Source organism: Protopterus annectens, chromosome 15.part0 (genome assembly GCF_019279795.1).
Source record: "Protopterus annectens isolate FY-2018-M chromosome 15.part0, PAN1.0, whole genome shotgun sequence".
In the NCBI taxonomy this organism is placed as follows: Eukaryota; Metazoa; Chordata; order Ceratodontiformes; family Protopteridae; genus Protopterus; species Protopterus annectens.
Genome location: NC_056749.1, coordinates 750506062 through 750529768, shown reverse-complemented (window position 1 = coordinate 750529768; position 23707 = coordinate 750506062). Strand labels below are relative to the sequence as shown.

Sequence of the window (23707 nt, the reverse complement as noted above, 5' to 3'; positions counted from 1 at the left end):
GCATTCCCTGTTCCTTCCTCCGAGACCAAAAAGCATGGTTTTGTCCTTTGGCCACCAATGACACTCGAACAGCTGCAAAGGAATACAAGGAAGATGAGTGGTCTGAGGAATCTGAAATGGCCACTGCATGGTCACCCATCTCTGGCACAGAAAAAAGCAGCAGCCTGATGAAAAGGCAAAGGCTGACTGGAAATATTCTTCTTTTTGAGATCAGAAGCAGGAAGAACAGATGAACCAGTAAGCATGGTAAAGCCAAGAACAAAGCATGAAACCTGTATATCAAGAAACCAGTGTTTTTAGCAAAACTACATTGCAACAATTACAAGATACATTTGTCCCAGCCCCTAAAAACAATTGATAAAACTATTAATAAAAAATAAAGTAGACTCTAAAAAAGTAATAAAAGAATCACACTTCCTCAGCTCATAGAAATAGCATATAACAGTTCAAGAAAAAGTTAAATCCTAGCAAACACAAACAGTTCTTGAAATTAAAATATCGCTTTAGTCAAACAATTTAATAAAATTAAATGCGCATGGATTTTTACCCCAAAGGGAACTTATCTACCCAGGAATAGAAAAACACTAGCCGACCACTGATCTCAAAAGCCTAAAGAAAGAGCACTCTTCAGTGTCAGGAAAGCCATAAAGTGCATGTTGCCTGGATTACTGATGTTCTCCTGCCTAGTTTGAGTTATCAGCAGTATGGGTGGGTGGAACCAGCCCTTAAGTTTTGGAAGTTAACCAACTGTTGTATCCTAGGCCGGCTATAACTCACATAAGGTACAGCTACTGCAGCACAGAGCTAATGATGAATATGTTATAAGAGCCCACCCAGCCGTCGAGGAAGGTTTTATAGAATGCCAAGGATGCCCTCTGCTTCATGTATAAAGGGAGTCTATTTCAGAGTCAGGGGATACATTGGGATGGATATATGACATGCCAGCTGGTATTACTTAAGTGGTAGTTGTGACAATAGGAGGTACTGCCAGCCATGCCAGAAGAAGGGTAGTGGACGTATGACTTGTGCCAACATAGCTAGGTGGAATTTTGTAAATAAATGTATGCAGTTTGCATATCAAACTGATTTGTACAGATGCTTCTGATGAAAATGTATTTGGGAGGTTTGCTTGTGTTAAAATGCATCAACAGTGCACCCTGCTGGAATGAAAATAAATGAATTTAACTCAGTTGCAGAAATACATGTACACAAGTTTTAATAGAGGACACTGGAATAGCAAAAGTTAACCAGGTAGCTTAACAAAAATAACGGAAATGTAAATGAGCTGTTAAACCATTAAAATGACACCCCACAGTGCTGAAAAGGATTGGAGACAGTGGGTCTTGAAGAAGCCTTTGTTCATTAGCTCAGTAAAAATAGGGGAAGCCCCAAGCACTGCCATTAAACATTTAGATGTGTATTGTAGCCATCTATGCTAAATTCCTGTCTCAGCTTCAAAGGGGGTTACTGTGAAAACCTAGAGTCGTGACCAAATGATGTAATTTTGCAAGCCATCTTGGATACTATATTTTACAGGGAGTAATCACTCAGGAGGGAGTATTCTGTTTTGGTGAACCTGACTAGAAAGACTGCTCATGTATTTCACTGTCCGTGCTCTACCAAGAAAGTTATTAGGGAATAGTATTTCTCCTACATTCAGTCAGGAATATGGCGAATCTTAGTTTAGATAGGTTTTCTTTATTTGTCTGAGTATGTCCATCAATATTCTTTTCAATACTTCCTGTGATCTGAACTCTGTGGTTTACTGTGAATATACATATTCTGTATTTTCATGCTCTATTATTTATTATTAAATATATTTAAGACTTTTATTGTGGCTGGTGTTTGTAGAAAGTATTTAACCTTTGAGTGCGCTTATATTTTTTGGTGACACTGTGTGGCCCACTCCAGAAGGCCTAGCTGTCTTGGTCAACTACTAACATTTGTATTAGTATTAATATTACACAGTATAATTGGACACCCTTTTTAAGAGTCTTAGAGTAGCTGATTGTGGAGTATCTGGTGGCAGTGGTAACTACCTTATATTCTGGGCAGAAGGGAAAACAGCAGGTAAATATGTGCCAGCCTTTCCCAGGTGTGTGTGTGTGTGTGTGTGTGTGTGTGTGTGTGTGTGTGTGTGTGTGTGTGTGTGTAAGAATCAAATCTCTCAGGTACCAAGTAAGACTCCCACTAATACCAGCTGTAGGATTAGGTCCTCAGCCGAGTGCCCAAGCCAAGTCCTCCAGCACCCTCTCTGTAAACCCAGTCCTTCGTGTCCCTTCCCCAGGTAGTTGACACACCAATACTGAGAGATTTGATTCATTTGTATTAGTATTAATATTACACAGTATAATTGGACACCCTTTTTAAGAGTCTTAGAGTAGCTGATTGTGGAGTATCTGGTGGCAGTGGTAACTACCTTATATTCTGGGCAGAAGGGAAAACAGCAGGTAAATATGTGTCAGCCTTTCCCAGGTGTGTGTGTGTGTGCGTGTGTGTGTGTGTGTGTGTAAGAATCAAATCTCTCAGTATTGGTGTGTCAACTACCTGGGGAAGGGACACGAAGGACTGGGTTTACAGAGAGGGTGCTGGAGGACTTGGCTTGGGCACTCGGCTGAGGACCTAATCCTACAGCTGTATTAGTGGGAGTCTTACTTGGTACCTGCAGGGAGACAGATATGCAGAAATTCAGACCCAGGCTGTGTGCGTTCCCTGTGTGCTCTTAAGGGAAATTGTGTTTGATGCAGAGAGGTCTGCATCTGGAAATACCAAGTGCATTCATTTGTATTCCAAGTGCACGTCCCTCTCCAGTGTCAGTGGTGAGGATTTAGACTCCTTGACTACTGTCCCAGAATGGAGACGTCACAGTAGCATAAGTTCAGGTCTTTACAGCAAGTATTTGCTTTAGCGCAAACTCTGTGCAGAAGCTCAAAAAAGAGGTGGGTGTCCGCCATTGCAAGCAAGAACAAAGATCACCCTACAGGAGTTTGCATGTTACGGAGAGGAGGAATAGGGATTTTAATCTGTTATACCAGCTAAGGATGCCCAAAGCCTGAGAACCTTTTTGGTGAGAAAATGCTAGGGTTTCTCCAACATTTCCTCATCAAAAACATCTTTAGAGTCACTTTTTTTAAATATCATGTGTACTACAGTCTGTAATAAGAGTTATGACAAGATTTATTAAAACATGCATATTTTTCTAAGCAAATCTTACAAAAAAGGCTATCCTTCTTTCCAAAGGTTCAGAAGAGAGACACTTTTGATATCACTGTCATCTAACCACCCATATCTTTAGATCGGTCTTCAACATTCTTACCAGTCTGTCTCAGTCACTGCAATATTACATGCCATTTTTTTTTATAAACCTTTGTTAATGGCTACCGAATCTTCATTTCAGTTTATGCCAAACTTTCTATGTAAATGTCAGTTCATGCCTGTCAGCGTTGGCAGGATTAACTGATTTGACATTCACTAGAAGCAACTAATACATTTTTAACATTGAAAAAGTACATTTACTAAACATATTTAACTAAAACACATTAGCCAAAAATGCATGTATTGAATGTGATATGAAAATATTCATATATGAATGACAAGTTTCCAAACTCAACTTTAAACAAATATAAAACTCATCTTAAATGTTGGAGGCAAGTCTCTATGGAACTCCTGTGCTTTATTATTTCAGCTTCAAGGCTGAACACAGGAAGCTGAACCTCCATACAAGTGTCTGCTGCTGGTTTAAAGCTCTGCAGCCTCATGTATTAGACTGAATCATAAGTCAAATGGCTGCCATACTGATTACACCCCCCCCCCACAACACAAAACCATTCAACATGAAATGCATATGCACGTCATGTCTGGTGGCTAGCACTGCTTTCTCATTCCACTTGGTTCTCAACTGGCGTGCCTTCTGTATATTTTCTGCAAGACCTGTTTTTGACAGGTGCCATGGTCTCATACCATTTCAATCTTATGTCATAGGTAAACTGGTACTCTTTCCAACTACCAGATGTGCAAGGTCTGTGCAAGTGAGTGTGTGTGTGTGTGCACCCAACAATGGGTTGGCATTCCATTCATAACTGCTTTCACTGCCTTGTTCCCAACTAGTGCCACAAGAGGCTACATATGTACCTCCTCTACCCAGAAATGGCTTAGGCCTGGAACAGGAAACTAAATGAATAATTTTGTGTGTGCTTAAAGTTCAATATGGAAAGTTTTCAAATTACTGTAAAAATATATATTCTAACTACATTCAATACACATTCAACTACGTTAAGAATTTCATTTTTCAGAAAATATAGTACTTTATGTATTTTTCAATTATAAAAATTCAGAAACAGCAAATTCAAAGAACTTAATTCAACAAATAAAACAAAGGTGTCTAACCATGAACCAAACTCATACGTAATATACTTGGAGAGAGAGTTACAACCAGAACCAATACCAAAAATACAGACATTAGACCTACTGGTTTATGTGAATGACTACTATCTCACTTTCTGTTGAGCATAAAACAATATTCATGGCACTGACATTCTACTCATCACCTAGTGGTCTATCACTTTAAGCATGCCAGACAAATATTTCAGTAGACATGGTGATCTATTTTCTTTAAATAGTACAGCAAAACATTGTATTATTTTACATATTCCTGTAGAGGAATAACGTTTAACTCATTTAATCCTGACAAAATCCAAACTAGCCACAGCAATGATACACACCTACAAAATGATGACTCCAATGACGAGACTTACATTTTTGTGCTTCATCCATCTCCTGCGACTTTGAGAGAATATCATGCATGGCAGTCACCACTCCAAACTGTAAATCTCTAATGAAAATTTCCAGTCCTGCTTTACTAAGATGCACTCCATCAGGCATATACAATTCCTTATTCTCTGGAGTTATGATGTCATGTGCTATTACAGTCCCACCAAAACTCTGCATCTGTTCATGCATGTAGACATTATGCAGTCTTCTGACTTCTTGTGCTGCTCTCTGACTTTCTGCCTCCTTCCAGTGCAGCCGAGGTAAAATGTCAGACCACACAAGGTGACAACGTGGCCACCACGCCCTAACAGTGTTCAAAATTTCCTTTATCTTGAACTGTAACTCTGCCAGTGGGTTGACGACATTATTCTCTCCAATGTGCAGTACAATAATGTCTGGGACACAATGCTGACGTTTCTCCAGTAGAAGTTGAAAAAGTCCATCCCACTGGAGATCTGCTTTGCCGATCCACTGTACAACCAAATCAGACATGGGAAACCACAAATTGCTTTGGTCAGGATTGTTTGCTACATGTTCAGTAACCGAGCATATGTAAGAGTTTCCACACACCCATACACGAACATTTCTTTTGCAAATTGCATTGGAAGTCATAGCGCTGGCAGACTTGTACTGTGCCTGTACTGTAAAGAATGAAATTTAAACATGTGAAGAATGAAACGTACACAGATGTTTCTACAGGACTATATATGGTGAATCTGTAACATCTTCCCCTTTACAGACCTGTTTTTGAAATGAATAAAGGATGTCATCTGTTCATGTAGAACCTACTGTATTTGGTCAGTAATAAATGTTGCCTTGATTGTCCTTCAGTTTTTCAGATTCCAAACCTATGCCAGCTTGCTCCAAAAGAGTGCCTAGTTATGCTGACATTCTACAGAAATAAAATAAAACTGTGAATAATTTGTAATTAACAGCTACTTACCCACAGTGTCAGTTGATCTAGGAAAGGGAATTCCCTCAGTGAGTCTGCAGTTGGAATATCCTTCCCTCCCATTTTAATTTCAGATACTTTCTTCTGAAGCTTCTGTGCTCTGTGCACTACCAGAGAGAGTTTGTGCTCTATATGACATTATAGTTTCATACTACGACAGCATGTCAAGCCCCACAAGGATGCCTGAGATTTGTCAGGAACATCTGTATATGAACAAACTGGAACAGAGGAGGAAATCTCTACCATCAGATGGGGAACCTCTTCCTCTTAGAAGGATAAGTCTAGTAAGTAGAAGACTCCTGACAAATTCAATATAAATTCAGATCATCCAACTGGAAGGTCTGGGGTTGAGCTTGATATCAGCACCAAAGACCATATTATGAAGTACAGCCAGCTGTTACACGAACCAAAGAGGAGGCACTTTCCTGACTTGTAATGGAAAGGCCCTCTCTTCTACCAGCGATCTGACAATTTGAAACAATACCTTTCTAAACTACCAAAATCAAAGGTAAGTTTTTGTTTTCTTCTCTTTGCAATTAAAGAAATCACATGAAATATTGGAAAGATTTGCAAGAATCTCCCATTATGAGAGAGAGAACATTTCCACCTTCAAACTGCTTCTGTCCTACTGCTTCAACAGCAGAAGGATCACATTCTTCCATACCGCAAACAGTTCATCTCCAGGCTGCCCCACTCCTGAAGACCCTGCTCAGACAAGACTCCTGAATCCCAAATTCCAGGAAGGAACCAAGGGGTCATTCTCAGAGTTCAGAAGCATGTTTCAGGAGCAGTCAAGAGACTCCTGTGTATAACCCACTGCCAGATACAAATGCCCGTCTGCAATGGTGGCATAAGCTTATGCAACCCCACCTGCCTAGATACTGCATGAAAAACTGGTTCTTAGACACAAATCAAGGTTCCTATTATAACGGTCCCTCCAAAAACTTTCTGGAAAATAGCACTAGTTGCAACATGAGATAACTTCCCTATATTACTTCTCCAGAAAGGTAATTCTCACTGAGCAGAACAGAACCTGAAGTCGTCTCTGTACTGTACCAGCAAATTATCAATTATCAGTACCTGCAAACAAATCTGGCTGCAGGAAATGAAGACCATAACGTGATCTGTGGAGATCAGCCACTATGAGGTCTGACAGTAAGAGCCTGATATCAGATATCTGTCCAAGAACGTGGTGACTCTGCAGCAGCCACCTACATCTTACAGTCTACTGTGCCACTGTCTCTATCAGGCAAGCAAAATGCATCATGAACACAGTGTATTCAATCAAGTACAGAAAGGTTTAAGAAAATATCATCCACTGCATCTTCCCTCAAGTTGCCAAATAAATTATGTTTTGGGCGTTCTCTCAAACAGCAGAAAGTACAGTTGTGCAAGAACTAACCATAACAAGTGTCCTACTGATCACTGTTGCAATATTTCTAACATATGGGTTGTCACTGTTGACATCCAGCCAGGGTACCAAAGTTTGACCTTCTCAAGGTCTTCCATCCAATGCATGATATCCGCTCATAAGCAAAGGATGTACACCAGCACGTACCTCAGATTATCTCCAAGCCAGCGGCCTCAAGACAACTGAGAGAGGGAGACCCGTCAGCTAGGAGGGGCATAGCTCAAGTAAACAAACTATCCCATTCCCATGCAGCAGAGAATAGCTTAAAGCAAGAGGGAGAAGAAGGAAGTGAAAAAAATAGGGGAAGGAATACTGCAATGGTGATTTCAGTGACAACATAGTACAGTTGTGTGAGGCTTACTATAACAGTAGCTGTCCTACTGATCACCGTTGCATTATTCCTATGTATGAGGAATTCTCAGAGCTGAAGGAGGTAGACAGAAGGGTGGTTGCCTAAAGAGTAGTTGGGTTGTCCAGCAGTCTGAACAGGACAGACCCTGCAAAAGCAGCCCTGGACCTGGAGAAAGCATAGATTTTGTAGTGTTTGGTGAAGGAGTGCATAGATGACCAAGTAGTTACTTCCAAGATAGGCCAGGAATACGCCCCTTTGTGGAAGGCCCCTGAGGAAGCCACAACCCTAGAAGAATAAGACTTTGGGCAGGAAGACAAGGACTTACCAAAGTGAAAATAGCAGAAGGACCTTCGATAGCCAGGTTGCAACAGTTTGCTTGGAGACTGTCTGGCTCAGTGTAAGGCTCATAAGGGATACAAACAGCTGGTCAGACTTTCAGAAGTATTTAGTTTTGTCAAGATAAAATCTCAGTGGTCTGTGAATGTCCAAAGAACGTAGGATCCCCCCCCCCATTTTGTGGGCTGGGAAAGAAGGCTGGTAGGTGAAAAGCCTGATTCAGACAGCTCTTTCACTACCTTAGGCAAGAAAGATGGATTAGCCCAGAGAGTCAACCTGTCCTTGTGGAAAATAAGAAAAGGTGGGAATGGCCATGAGAGCTTCTAACTCAGAAAAACTCCAAGCAGAGGGGACAGCCAAGAGTAGAACAGTTTTCCAGGTGGAGACTTTTAAAGTGGCAAAATGTGCTTGTTCAAAAGGAGGAAATAAAAGCATTTGTAAAAAAAAAGTTGTGTCTTACCATAACGTTCCATCTGTGTTGTTCATCTTCTTTCACTCATCACTGATGGGTTCAGTTCCGAGCCCTCAGAACAGAGTCGGCCTATTACCAAGCTTGCGCCAGCCAAAAAACTCTCGAGCTAAGCTTTTACCCACAATACCCTTCTCCCTGTTACCTCAGATACAGTTTGCCCACATTACGAAAGTAAAGCAGAGGCCATTTCTGCGCAAGTACCGTAAGACACCACTAGGACCCAAAGAATCCGCCAGGAGCCTTTGGCGGGGAAGGAGGGTGGGATGTGATGAATGAAAGATGAACAACACAGATGGAACGTTATGGTAAGACATAACTTCTTTATCTGATGTTAATTTTCTTTCGCTTCATCACCGATGGGACAGAGTCCCCAGCTACCTTATCATCCTTGGGTGGCCCTTATGGAAGAACGTTCCTGAGAACCACTGAGCCGAAGGCAGCTCTCCCTCTGGAGACCAAGTCCAATTTGTAATGACTGATTAAAGTGTGGGGTTTAGCCCAAGTGGCTGCTGCACAAATGTCATCCATAGAAGCCCTGGAATGGAAGGCTACAAAAATTGCCATAGATCTGGTGAAATGAGCTTTAATATGTGGCATAGGTTCTTTCACAAATGTATAAATGAAACGTATGCAGTCTCTTAGCCATTTCGATAAAGTGACCTTGGAAACAGTTTCCTATTCTAGGTCCATAGAAAGAAATGAACAGTTGGTCAGTTTTGCATATCTTCTTGGTCCTGTCCAAATAGAATCGCAATTGCCTGTGCACATCCAAGGAATGTAGGCAGTATTCTCCTTTATTAGAAAAATTAGGGGAAAAAACTGGAAGATCAATAGACTGACTGATGGAAAACTCAGAAACAATGTTGGGGAGAAAGGATGGGTTCGTCCGGAGTGATACTTTGTCCTTATGAAAAATCAGGTAGGGTCTTTTGTGCACAGTGCCTGCAATTCTGAAACTTGTCTGGCTGACATGATGGCCACCAAGAAGAGAGATTTCCATGACAAGAACTTGATGTCACAATTGTTGCGGGTTTGAAGGGGGGTTGGTTCAAAGACTGGAGAACTATTGTGAGATTCCATGGCTCTATAGGCAGACTGGAGGCCTAATATGACATACTGCTTTGAGAAAAGTTTTACATAAACGTAGTGATATGAGTGGAATACCATCAACTCCAGTATGATAATTAGAAATTCTCACCAGATGTACTCGTATAGTGGAGGCTGCGGCTCCATCTTCAAAGAACGTAGACAAATATTGTAAGACCGCTATGACTGGAGCAGAATAAGGGTCTAGCATCCTTTCCTTTGACCAAATAGAGAACCTTTTCCATTTGTCCCGGTATAGTCTTCTGGTGGATGGTTTATGAGAAGCCAAAATTATATCACACACAGGAGAGGGAAGGTCATATACTGCCTGGCAACTAGCGGAAGTGAAAAAACCAAGCTGTCAGTTTGAGACTGGACAGATTTAGGTGAGAGATCAGATCTGGAGCAGGGTCCAGAATCCAAGGTGGGTACAACAGGTGAGGCCGGAGGAAGAGGAACCACACTTGTAGAGGCCAAAATGGGGCTATGAGGATCACCTTGCATTTCAACCAAATGGCTTTCTTTATAAACAGTGAAATCAGGGGGATCAGAGGATAGGCATAGATACGTCCCATGGGCTAATCTTGAATCAGAGCGTCCCTCGGGGACTCCCCCTTTGAGGCAAAATAGCTGCTGCATTTGTTGTTTGAAGGGGAGGCGAAGAGGTCGCAGCAAGGCTGGCCCCAATGGCTGAAAATTTCTGCCGCTACTACGGGACTGAGAGACCACTCATGGGGCAAGAGAATAGATCTGCTCAGTTTGTCTGCAATCACAATGGATCTCCTCGGGATATGCGGTGCTATAAGAAAGTGGTTGGAATCTATTGCCCATTGCCAAATTCTCATGGCCTCTCAACACAGGGGGTAGGATTTGGTTCCTCCTTGCCTGTTGATATACCAGACTACTGACATACTGTCTGACTGAATTGCAATTGTTCCAGAGGGAAGGACCGGGTGGAATGCTTGCAATGCTAACAGCACCGCTCTCAGTTCCAGAACGTTGATATGCAGGTCGGCCTCCAGTGTGGACCATGTGCCTTGGACCGTCTTTCTGGAAATGCCCCCCCCCCCACTCTATTAGGGAAGAATCCGTGGTCACAATGGCCTTGGGATGAGGAGGCTGGAATAGGCGGCTCCAAAGATCTCTGTCTGGCCTCATCCACCAAAGAAGGTCCTGCTTGCAAGAGTTGGTTTTCTGGATCTGAAAACATAGGGGATGATGATTCAGGAACCACTGGGAGAGAAGAAGCCAATGAAGGATTCGCATATGTAGTTTGTTCTGTAGCTCTGCTCGACAGTGGCACAGGAAAATAATTTTCTTGGGTGGCAAAAGCCAGGGTATCTTTTTGGCTGGGCTTGTATAGGCCCCAGGGCCGATAGCCTAGTACCTACCTATGAACTATTGGTATGGAGACTGCCATTGATCCTAGGACCTGGAGAACTTCTCTCGGTGAGATTTTGTTTTGACAGAGTATCACCCGGAGTTGAAACCTCAACCTCTGGAACTTGCAAGCTGGGAGTGACACCAGACAGGATCGTGTGTCAAAGACTGCCCCGATGAATTCCATCTGCTAGGCTGGAGCAAGGTTGTATTTCTCCCAGTACACAATTATCCCCAAAATTTTTGCCAGAGAAAGTGTGTATTCCAGGGCTGTTACCAGAAGATGCTTGTTGGGGGCGATAAGCAGCCAATCGTCCAAATAAGGAAACACCCGCAATCCTTGCAGTCTCAAGTGAGCTGTGACCACTGCCATGCACTTTGGATCACCTTGCATTTCAACCGAATGGCTTTCTTTATAAACAGTGAAATCAGAGGGATCGGGGGATAGGTATAGAGAAGTCCCATGGGTGAACTCTGGGGGCTGTAGAAAGACCAAACGGCAGGGCTCAAAACTGGTAATGATTGGCTCCTAGCCAGAAGCGAAGCAGACTCCTAGAGCACTAGTCCATTTTGATGTGCTAATACATATCCCGGAGATCACATCCCTTAGGAAAGGGAGGATGGACTGCACTGTGACCATCCGAAACTTGGTTTGGGCGACATGTTTGTTCAAACTGCTGAGATCCAGGATGGGTCTCCAGTCCCCTGTCTTCTTTGGTACCAAAAAGAATCTAGAATAAAATCTAGATCCGCATTGGTCTGGTGGGACTAGTTGGATGGCTCTTTTTTGATAAAGCTTTCTTACTTCTGAGGCTGCTTCTTCCCTCTGACTGGGTGAAACATCGGGAAGTCTTGTTGGACGTTTTGGATAAGATATGAGGAGAGGACTGTAACCTCTGGTAATGATATTCTGCACCCAACAACTGGTGGTAATAAGAGTGCCAGACAGCTTGGTGCAGAGAGAAACGTCCCCCAACTGCTTCCAGAGGCAAGCAATCGGGCCACTCTTCAGGAGTGCTGGTAAGGCTGTCCAGATAAGGAGTCCCTGGAGCCTTGGTTGCGTGGACCCCCTCTGCCCCTCTAACAAGAGAACCAAACAATTTTCTCACAAAATACCAAAAAGTTTCCACTTAGCTGAGAGCTCGGCTGAAACGCGGCTATGCGGCAGATGAGATTTGAGATAACAGAGAATGGCATTTTGGGTAAAAGCTTAGCTTGAGTTCTTTGGCTAGCATGAGCTTGGTAATAGACCGACTCGGTACCGAACCCATCGATGATAAATAAAAAGAAGATGAACAACATTAGATTCAAGGTTTCCTTGGTGGGTTAAGATGCAGGATTCCCCTCTGGAATAAGCATAAGGGTTGAGAGGCAAGTAGGCACTGATGGCTGACAGATGAACTTTGACTGAAGAGTAAGCCAAGCCTGAATGAAGTAGTTTACAGAGATATTGTAAGACAGGAGGGACCTGAGATAAGAATGGGTCCTGACTGCATTTGTGGCACCAATAAGAAAATCTTTTCCACTGAGCTGTGTAACATTTTCTTCTAGTGTGCATCCTGGCTTCCTGCAGGACTTGAACCTCCTCCTCAGAGAATAGATGCGTTTGAGAGCCTACAATCTAATCACTCACACAAGTAGGTTGAGTGAGGAAATATTTGGATGGGGAAGCAATCTTTTTTTGCTGAGTGATAAGGTCCAGTTGTAGAGGTATTTTCCTGTAGTTTCCCTTTGTCAAGTGAAACAGCGGTAGAAACCAATGTTGTCTCAGCTAGAAGGGGGCCAGTATAAGGAGCTTTGGTGCCTCTTTTTCTGTGTTTATAAGATGCTTTGGAAGTAGAGGTATAGGGGGGAGGGTGCATAGAGGAACTTCTCTGTTTACTGGAAGGAGAAGATGTCTGTCCTCCAGGATGAGGAACAAGGTTCCCTGGTGCAGAAATGGGGGAGCTGATGGTTGGTTGATGATGCAGAAAGTTCGATCTGTGGTGTGCCCCACTGTTGACCGATTGTCTGGAAGACCTGTCTGCTCAGGGTCCATTCGTGGGGATCTTTCAAGAAATGGGATTAGGGAGTGTGCCAGCACATTGTCCTGTGAGGGGATACATGTGGCTGTGAAGGTAATGTCTATCTGGGTGGCTAATTTCCATGTCTCTTGTGCTACCCTGCACAATTTTTAAGACCTGGTGTCACCGTTTGTTTAGGTATCAGATAACTGTGGTATTGTCTGTGTACACCAGGACTGATTTTGGTTTAACATAGGTGAGGTAAGGTCTGTAGTGCATGCAGAAGAGCCCTCATTGCCTTCAAATTGATAGGTTCCTTCAAGGAATGGTGTCCCAGTGTGAAGCTGTCCATGCCCCCCACCAGAGCTTGTCTGAGGCATCAGTGTGAATTTATTGAACAGGAATAGGGGGTGTGAAGGGAAGTCCTGGGTTGAGATGGACTTGTTCCTTCCACTAGCTCCATTTTGAGGCCAGGTAGGAGAGAGATCAGGATGTCCAAGGAGTGTGAGTGTTAGGACCGCAAAGATTTCAGATACTATTTCAATTTTCTCATGTGAGGCCTGGCTAAGACATGCATTGGAACTGTGGTTTCTATAAAAATCAAAGTTCTTAAGGTCTCTCTTGCTGTGCAGTGTATTAGAGGAGAGATCTAGGAAGAGTTTGGACAGACTAAACTTTCTCCTGAGGGAAAAAGGCATGCATTATCTTTGTTTCTAGCCTCCAAACTGAGAAAAAAAAAACAGGTCTTGAGTAGGAAGCACATGTGATTTTTTTTTGTAGTTAATTGTAAATCCCGAATTTTTCAGGAGTTGTGTAAATGCTGGAGAAGGATGCCTGGACAGAGAGCCTGAAGCAACAGGTTGTCCAGGTAGGGAAAGACAAATTCCCTGGGTGCAATAGAATGCCACCACTGCGCTAGACATTTTGTGAGCACCCTTGGTGCTGTAAAAGACAAAAAGGGAAAGCAGCAAATTGAAAGTGTGATGACCCAGAGAAAAACCTGAGGCGTTCCTAGCAAGACAGATGAATAGGTATGTGCAAGTGGGCATCCTTTAGGTCTAAAGACACTAGAAAAGCCTGAGGGGAACATGAAAGGCAAGAAAACAGAGCACTCAAAGTTGGCACTTTCAAGAATGTGTTTAGAAAATAAAGGACTAGAGTGGGCCTCCATTGTTCTCCTTTTCTTGGCACCAGAAAGATTTTGGAGTAGAAGCTCTTCCCCATGAAGCCTTCTGGGATTTTTTCGATGGTGCCCTGATACAGGAGTTCTTGAATAATGGGAGTGAGTAAAGATGGCTGGTTGTGAGAGGGTTGGGGCATGCCTTTCAGGGGAGAAATTTGTTCCCATGACATGGCATAAACATCCTTGATGACAAACAGAATCAATTAGTCTGTGGTGATTGTTTCCCACATAGCTAGGGAGAGTGACAGCCTTTTGGAAAGCAGAGTAAGGGTGCTGAAGGCAAAGGAGGGAGTATTGTGAAGGTAGATTTTTATTTCCAAAGGAAGGCTCCCAGAAGAGGGTTCCCTATAAAATTTGTCACAGTACCTTTTCCAAGAAGTTTTTCTGGGTTTTGGAGTTGTCCTATGGTCCCTTATGTGTAAAGCTGTAGAATCCCTATGGTATCTAGGAATTGAGAAAAGTATAATTTGCCTGCAGTTTTCCATAGGCTTACCTTGGTTTTGGAGTGTTTTGAACAGACTTGTAGTCTTAGGACCAAAGAAAAAAATCTTTGTCCAAGGAGGAATCTAAGAGTTTTGACTTGTCCTTAGGCTGCCTACACAGCCATGCATATCCACAAATAAAATACCAAGTAGATGTCACCCTAGAAGATGAATCCACAATATCAAAACTGCACTTAATGCTGACTCAGGCAGTTTGCATGGCCTGAGAAAATACATTTTGCATTTGTTGATTTTATTCTGCAGTTTAAGGGAATGAAGTACAAAAATCAAACATTTAGTATTTCAGCCTGTTAGTAAATTGCCCTAAAAACAGGGTAGAAAAAGGTATATACCTTCTTTTTCCACCTATCCATAGCCCTGCTATCCTTGTCTGTAGGTACAGGATTAGCACTGGGTGAGAACTTAAGAGGGTTTGTCTGAAGAGAGAGACACTGCAGATGGGTCAGCCACATGATTTTATTCTTTTTAACAAAAAACATCTTTATTAAATTATCACATATAACATAGGCAATCTTACATTTATATTAATAAAAAACAAACACAGATACCACATTAGTTTCAAACATTATGCATCACAGACACCACTGAAACAACTGTAATTGCAAACATTACACATCACTTATAATTTAACCAGACATAGTGAGTTAAAGGACAACAGAATTATATTATTAAATGCTCAACTTCTCTGTCCTTTTTCTCCATATATATGGTCCCTACTTTGAATAAATAACACAGCATTTAAGATATTTTAAACTGACTGTTTCTCTCCACTAGAATGGTACCTTACTGTACTGTGGTGGTTTCAATTTCAAAAAATTTTAAACCACCCTGAAAAAGTCTCCAAATTCATTGATGTCATCAAGGCTACTGAATACAGGTAGTTTTCTTGCCAATTCCCTCCCCAAACTGACATCACCATGACTGTCCCAAAAGCCCACCCATGCTATCATGTCACAGCTCCCTGGTCCTTCCCCTAACCATACAGAAAGTAAAGGCTAGCACAAGTAAACAGTACATGAGTCAGGTCTCCTGCTGCGAGGTGTCAATCACAGCAAGTAACAGCTCAAATTACCCTTTGCACTTTGACAGCTAGAGAAGTTAGGTGTGAATGGGGATGGGAGAGGAGTCAACATAGTACAATTCAGGCTTCACAAAAAAAAAAAAAAAAAAAAACTACAGTTTATCCATTCTAAAAAGCAGCAGTAAAAAGCATTTTGAAAGTTTGTTCTGTGGCATTTGCACTGTTTGTGTTTTAAGCACTCATTGAACGGCATGAAACGTTACTTAAAACTAACTGAAAGACAGCAGTGTATACATGTATAATCAACACAGTGACAGGGACTTTAGGAAGAAAGAGCCCTGTGTGATGCAACTTTTTACAGACAAGCACTCCATTGTGTGATACCTAAAGGTAGACTAAATCAGAATTACTTCAAGATGCCAGACCCTATGTGGTCAGACTCAAATTACATATAAAAATATTTAAAAACCTGTAAATAGTCCCAGAGTGGTGTTAAAATGTAGGAAACACCAAACCATGATGAAATAAAAATAAACATGTTTTTTTTGAGTCTGTGGGTGCAGATCTCCTTTAAGTATTATAGAATTCAGATCCAGCCTTCTTTTAAACCTTGCTCCTTCTCTGCATATACTGTTCCCACAATTCCCATTTTTTTCCTACGTAGTTTGCTCCATCCCTTTTCTAAAGATAACAATTCCAGTTGTTTTAGATCTGTTACTATATTCTAGTAAAGTTGCTTTAGACTAAGATTTCCATTTTCTAGTCATTACTTTTTTGGCAGCCACCATAATTAGACTCAGCAAGGCTTTATCATATGTAAACAATTTCACTTCTGTAGCACACCTCAAAAAAAATCATCTCCGCAGTCAATCCAGTCTGCGCACCGAGCATCCCCGACAGAGCAGTCTGCAGGGAATCATTAAAGTTTGCCAATTCATTACACTCCCAAAAATATGTTCCAGCCACCTCTTTCTTCTCCTACCTGAGGAAAAATTCTTTGGAGTCTACTTGGGGTATAAAAATACCTATGTAAACACTTCCAGGCAAAGCTCCTAAATCTTCTAGACTTTGTTGCATATTTGGGAGATATAAATATATCCCCCATTGTCTCTTTGTGAATAGCTTATCCAATCTCTCTTCCCAATCCTATCTAAGCTCCACTGATTGATTCTTGTAGTTGCAATATTTTGTATGCTTTAATAATTATTCCTTTTTAACTGCAGCTTCTGTACTAGATTCTATTAAAAACTCTACCAGTGCTGGCCTTTTATTTAAGACTCCCTATTTCTTTCTCTCTGTCACAGGATTGTTGTACAAGTATATCATAGAAGGTTACTAGGCTATCGACCTGGAGATCATTTCAAGCCTAGCCGTTTCATCCCAATGTAATACCATAGCTACTCTAATCTATACCCAGGAATGTATTTAGTAATGACTGCCCATGTCCAGGAGGATTGTGGACACTATGCTCGATAAGAATTTAGGGTGCTCCATCCACTTGTGCAGGTTCCTTTTAAACAGCTTCATAGAGGTTCTCTGCTTTACATGAACTGGCAGCCTATTCCAAAGACAGGTTGTCAGGCACCTTATAAAACTTGTTTGGTCTTTTAGGAGCAGTTGGGTGGGAGTCAGGTGCTGAAGAAGCAGACTGGAAGGTGTCTTGGAAAACCTCAAGTACAGAAGGGACTGGGGAAGGGGCGGGTGTGCTAATTTCTAAGAGACTGTAGTACCTCTTCTGTACATCAGAAATTTGTGTAGATTGCCATTCAAAATGTTTTATTATACTTTGGATAATTTCTCAAAAGGAAGCTTCCTCAACAGGGGAATTTGGAGAAAGGGAATCTCCTTTATCCAAACAGATCTGTCCAGGAGAGTGTAACTGAGAGTAGTCTAAAGACTAATCTGAATCGTAATCTTATTCTTCAGAAGATGGCGATGCAACAGAAGGTTTTTGAGGTGTAGCTTGTGGCTGTAGAGTTCCAAAGGAAGGCGATTTCAGAGCCATGATAGCTTTAAAAAAGCCCTCGGAGAAATCAATCCACTCTTTCCTCTAGATGCTGAGGGGGAGAGGCTACATTCCTAGACTTTTTTTTTTTTTGGTGTGATGTTCGCTTGGATGAGACTTGGAGGGTTAAAACCCTGTCATACCTTTACTAAAGTACTTGGGATTTCCGCCCTAATACTTGAGGGATGCAGTGAGAGACTTGGAGGGTTGAAACCCTGTCATACCTTTACTAAAGTACTTGGGATTTCCGCCCTAATACTTAAGGGATGCAGTGACAGGCCCTGGAAATAAGAAGTCACAGTTCATTGACGCATCTGCAATGCCTCAGGAGCCATACGGGTCTCCAACAGGGGCTCAGTAGCAGGCAACTAAGAGGTAACCTGACATACCGCTCGTTCTGTAATATCAGCTGGTATTTCCAAATCTGAAACATTAAACTGTATATTGGCTTTGGCCCTCGAAAGATTTTTCTTTTGTCACTAGAAGTATATTTGTGGCTGCAGATTCCACACCTTGGACTGGACCCGACATTTAAAACGCTGCGTTTCCAAGAAGGTTTTAAGACAGGAAAGCCTGAACTGAAGTACTTTGGGAACTACAAAAATGACAAATGGAACAGGACTTGTAATCAATGTCTTACTATAGCAAAAATGCAAAGGAAGGTTCAACAGAGCACTTATCTGAATAAAACCTCCAAAGATGTAAAACATAAATAATACACTAAAACATTCACAGGAAGGCAGTAGGCAACAAGAAGAATATGTTCACCAACTTGAATATTCAACAGAGTTAGCTCTTTCGTCCAAACACTTCATCAGAATAAATTATAAAAATCCTAACCAAATTTATATAGTTTAAGTCAAAACAGTTAATTCACCAACTAATAGTTTTAGACTAAAAGTAAAACTGATTACCAGCTCAATTAGTTCTTAAAAGTGAACTAGTATACATTAGCAAACACATTACATCCTAAATGCATCCAAATATGTAATAGCATATGTTATTCTAAAAAACATTTAATACATGTATTTTCATTTACGCGTGGATATTTATCAGCCTGCATTCTAACTTGCCAAAAAGTCTCTCTGTTAAATACATCATTTTTATAATCCCCACCCTTAAGATCTTTGGGGACTAGCTCAAGAACAGAACAACTTTTTTTTTTTTTTTTTTAAAGAAATTCAAACAGTAGCATGCTTGTACAGGGCATTATTAGTGTTTTTTTTTCTTTATAGTGTATAATGCTCTAACTCAACACTCAATTTCCTGGTGGTCATTCCTATATAAAAAGAATAACATGAACAAATAAGCAACATAAAACTACAGTGTTACAGTTTAAATACCCTTCCAATTTAATGCTTCTTTCCACAAAGGGTAACAATCAAAGGACCTTCCCATATATAGTCGCACACCATACAAAATTAGAAGTTATGTACTCACCATAACGTTCCATCTGAGTAGGTACTTCATTTGTCTGCAACCTGTGGGTCTCGGATCCGACCGGCAGCTTTCCAAGCTTCAAGATCCGAGCTCCTAGCTCCTCCCCTCTACCCACAATCCTCTGTCACCACCACACTACCTCAGATCGGTTTTGCTGTATCACCTGAAAAAACCTGTAATAAACAGGTTCAGATATTCTCAAGAATCATAAAGATCCTAGTAACCTGATACAGGTTAGGGGGATGGCAGGGGGGGATGGTTACAGACAAATGAAGTACCTACTCAGATGGAACGTTATGGTGAGTACATAACTTCTAAATCTGAAGTAGTTACTTCATTTGTTCTGCAACCTGTGGGACAGAGTCCCCAGCTACCTAAACAAAGAAACCTGGGTGGTCTATGGGAGGATATTCCGAAGCACCGCGGAGCCAAAGGATGCCCAGCTTCTAGATATCATGTCCAGCTTATAATGAGAAATAAACGTATGAGCAGAAGACCAAGTGGCTGCTGAACATATGTCGTCCAACGGCATCCTGGACCAGAAGGCTGCAGAAGTTGCGATGGACCTTGTGGAATGTGCACGGATTTTGAATGGGGTTGTTTTGCCTGATGCCTTATAACCCTGAGAAATACATTGACAAATCCAATTAGCCAGTGTCACTTTGGATATAGTTTTTCCCATGTATGAAGGAGCAAATGACACAGAGTTGATCAGCCTTACGAACATCTTTGGTCCTGTGCAGGTAAAAATGTAACTGTCTATGTACGTCTAGTGTATGCAACATGCATTCTCCCTTATTTTGAAAATTTTTGAAAAACACTGGCAGATTGATAGTCTGATTGATATTTGCCACAGATGCCACTTTTGGTAAGAAAGACGGGTTAGTCCTGAGAGACACTCTGTCATTGTGGAAAATAAGATAGGGAGGATTCATGCACAAAGCTTGGAGCTCTGAAACCCTTTTAGCAGAAGTTATGGCTACCAAGAATGCTGTTTTCCAGGACAGAAATTTAAGGGGTACAGAAGCTGCAGGTTCAAAAGGAGGTTTTGTTAAGGCTTGCAGAACAAAAGTTAAGTCGCAAGGGGGAGTCACGGATTTCACTGGTGGCTTGAGAAGGAAAACGCCACGCAAGAATGTCTTACACAATTTTGTAGATGCTAGAGATCCTAATCTGTCTCCCACATGAAAATGGGATATTGCTGCCAACTGTACTTTGACTGTTGTTACACTGGCCCCTTGTTCAAAAATCATGGACAAAAAATCCAATACTGCAGGAATCGGAACAGTAAATGGGTTGAGACCTTGGCTGTTAGCCCAGATAGAAAATAGTTTCCACTTACTATTATAGATTTTCCTGGTGGATGGTTTATGAGCCGCTACCAGAACAGTTTTCACTGGTGACGAGATACCGGGAGTCCTTGCCATTAGTGGAACTGGATCAACCAAGCCGCAAGCTTGAGGTTGACCAGGTTCGGTGTTGGGCACCCCGTTGGGTGCGATATCAGATCTGGAATGGGATCCAGGATTAAAAGGGGGGAGAGACTGTGAGACCGCAGGTATGGAAACCAGATTTGACGAGGCCAGAATGGGGCTACGAGGATAATTTTGCTCCCCAACTGTGCGGCTTTCTGAATGAACTTCGCCATGAGCGTAAGCGGGGGGTAAGCATAGAGTAGACCGGGAGGCCAAGCATGAATCAGAGCGTCTCTGGGGCTCTCCCCTTCTGGGGGAAGAATTGCGAAGAACTTGCTGCATTTTGTGTTTTGGGGAGTAGCAAAGAGATCGCAGCGAGGCCAGCCCCATTTGCAGAAAATTTCCTTCGCAATTTTCGGATTGAGAGACCACTCGTAAGGACTGAGAATTACTCGACTCAATTTGTCCGCCAGAATGTTGGATCATCCCGGAATGTGCGTTGCTATCAGAAAGCGGTTGGTGGATATCGCCCATTCCCAAACTCTCATGGCTTCTCGACAAAGAGGGCAGGATCTGGTTCCCCCTTGTTTGTTTATATACCAGACCACTGACATATTGTCCGTCTGTATTGCAATCGTTCCTAGAGGTAGAAGGTCTTGGAGAGCCTGCAACGCTAGAAGCACTGCCCTCATCTCCAGAACATTTATGTGCAAAGCGGTCTCCGACGAGGTCCACGTACCTTGGACGTTTCTGACCAAACAATGCCCCCCCACCCACCCTAGGCGAGAAGCATCCGTGGTTAACGTGACCAGGGGGGGGGGGTCACAAAGGGTCTCCCTTGCCTGAGTTCTGGGGAGTGAAGCCACCACAGGAGGAATTCCGTGCAAACTCTGCTCAGGGGGATAGGAGTGTTCAATGGGTGGAGTAACAGTGACCATTGAACTTGGAGTGTCCACTATAATATACGCATCCTTAGGCGAGCATGGAGACAGAGGCAGATAGCCACTGCCGTCGAGCCTAGTGCCCTCAGGACTAACTCCGCCGGTGGGGCCTTGGTGCGAAGAAGAGCCAAAACTTGGAGTGAGAGGCTGGACAGCCTGTCCGAGGTCAAGAAGGCCCGAGAAGATCGGGAATCTAGCCTGGCTCCTATGAAATCTAATGCTTGCACAGGATGAAGAAAAGACTTCGGTATGTTGACTGAGATGCCCAAGCTGTCGGCAAGAGAAAGCACATAGTCTCTCGCGATACAAAGTTGATGCCTGTTGGTTGCTGTGAGGAGCCAGTCATCTAGGTACAGAAAGACCCTTATGCCCTGAAGCCTCAGGTGGGCCGCAACCACTGCCATGACTTTGGTGAACACCCTGGGGGCTGAGGTGAGTCCGAATGGAAGGACCCTGAACTGGTAATGACTGGCCCCTAGCCGGAAGCGGAGGAACCTCCTGGACCGTCTGTCCATTAGATTGCGGTAGTACGCGTCCTTGAGGTCTATAGAGCACATCGTGTCATTCTCCTGCATTAAGGGGAGAATAGATTGTAGAGTGACCATCCGGAATTTTTCTTTGGGAACAAACATGTTCAGGGCGGACATGTCTAGAATGGGCCTGAGGTCCCCCGTCTTTTTTGGCACTAAAAAGTACCTTGAGTAGTAGCCCAATCCAGATTGGTCTGGGGGGACCCGCTGGATGGCTCTTTTTTCTAACACATTTGAAATCTCTATGGTCGCCGCCTCTCTTTGATTGGGTGGGACATCGGGGATGCGACCACCTGAGGGAGGACGAAATAGGAAGGGAATTTTGTAGGCTCAGGATATAATTCGGAGCACCCATCGATCGTTCGTGATGGACTCCCACATTGACAGGTGCTTCGTTAAATGCCCCCCGACTGTCTCCAGAGCAGGACAGTCGGGTAAGCCCTCAGTGCTGTTGCACGGGTCTCTCGGAAAAGGGCTCCCTAGACCCAAAGTTACACGGTCCCCCTCTGCCTCTGGGCAGGCGTCCACCCTGCCCTCCTCTGCCTCTGGAAGGCGCGGAGTCTGAAGCTGGATAGGATTGCTGAGACTTGCGGAACCACAGCTTCTTTTGCCCCCTCTGATTCATTGAGAAGGAACATTGGGGGCTCGAGAAGCAGACTCCGACGGCAGACAGCGTCTTCCTGTCCTTGATTTGGACTAGTGTATCACGTACGGTCTTGCCAAAAAGCGAAGAACCGTCAAATGGTGCGTTCGCGTAGGATGCCATGAAAGGTTCTGCAAAATTACAAAGACGGAGCCAGGCGTGACGTCTCAAGACAGCACCTGCTCTGCTGGCCCTTGCGGCTCCCTCCGTAGCGTAAGACAGTAGCTGCATGGACGTATTTGAAATGGACTTGAGTGGCCATGCATGTCGGGAACACGGTTTTGTCCTCGACCGACATGGAATCAGGAGGGGCTACAGTGTATTCCTTGATCAAATCCCGTTGCAGCCTGATGATATGCGCCATATAATTCAGCACCCTCATGGAAAAGGTTGCTGAAGCAAAAGTCCGCTTCCCTATACGGTCCAGCGCCCGGGACTCCTTGTCCGGCGGGTGTACCGTGGAGCTCTCCTGGGAGAGTTCTCTTTTAGTGGCAGCAGCCACCAACATGGCATCAACTGGAGACCTTTTGGCCCAAACCTGCCTGTCTGAAGGGGGGCTAAGGATTTTATCTGGTCGACGTGGGATAGGCTCCACGGTGTCGGGTTCCTGCCAAGCCCTAGTAGTCAGGAGATCTACCAGGGGATCTGCCGGTGGGGACACCCAGGAGGTAGATGGGCCCGCTTCAAATGCCTCCAGAAATACGGACTCATCCGAGGAAGGTTTTTGGGCAGACCCCCCCCCCCCAATACGCAACATTTCCATGATGTCTCCAAAGGAGACATCCTCGGGGGGGTGACCTTGGGGAACCTTCCCTTTCCTCTAAGTCCGTATCTGTGGTGACGGACTCGGGGGAGTCCATGTGCCTCCTTTTACACATCCATTTACGAGGCACCTCCTCTGTGGGACTCTCAGAAGAGGGCTAGTCAACGGCCTCTTGTTCCTCCGAGGGAACCAACTGGAGGGTCTGAGCGCGATGGAAGGATGATGGAAGTTAGGCCTGTATGCAGTGGGGGGGGGGGGGGCAGAGGGATCCAAAACCCGAGTCGGGGACCTGGAAGACCTCGACATTACTCTCTCCACTACCTCGAATGCCGAGGGAGAACTACTCTCTTCCGGCCCTGAAAGTAGTCTCCTCGGCTCCGAGATAGGGATCGGGGTCGGAGCCGAAGCCATCAGATCCGAAAGGGATCTGCTCTCCGACACAGGCGGCGCTGAAGAAGCACCCGCTCTCACGGATCCGACGCCCAGCCCATGGCCCTGAGA

At 43.5% G+C, this 23707-nt stretch overlaps 1 protein-coding gene across 3 annotated transcripts in view; it reads right to left on the bottom strand.

The window, feature by feature from the left end:
- The window catches only part of CSTF2 (cleavage stimulation factor subunit 2), a 1531011-nt gene that overhangs the window by 478116 nt on the left and 1029188 nt on the right, over positions 1–23707 (bottom strand). For 2 of the 3 annotated variants that reach the window (XM_044057609.1, XM_044057610.1), the window contains exon 2: positions 4755–5411. The exons of the other annotated variant lie outside the window; for it this stretch is intronic. In XM_044057609.1, coding sequence (XP_043913544.1) covers positions 4755–5411 — 657 coding nt within the window. The remainder of the gene's footprint in view (positions 1–4754; positions 5412–23707) is intronic. 3 annotated transcript variants of the gene reach the window in all.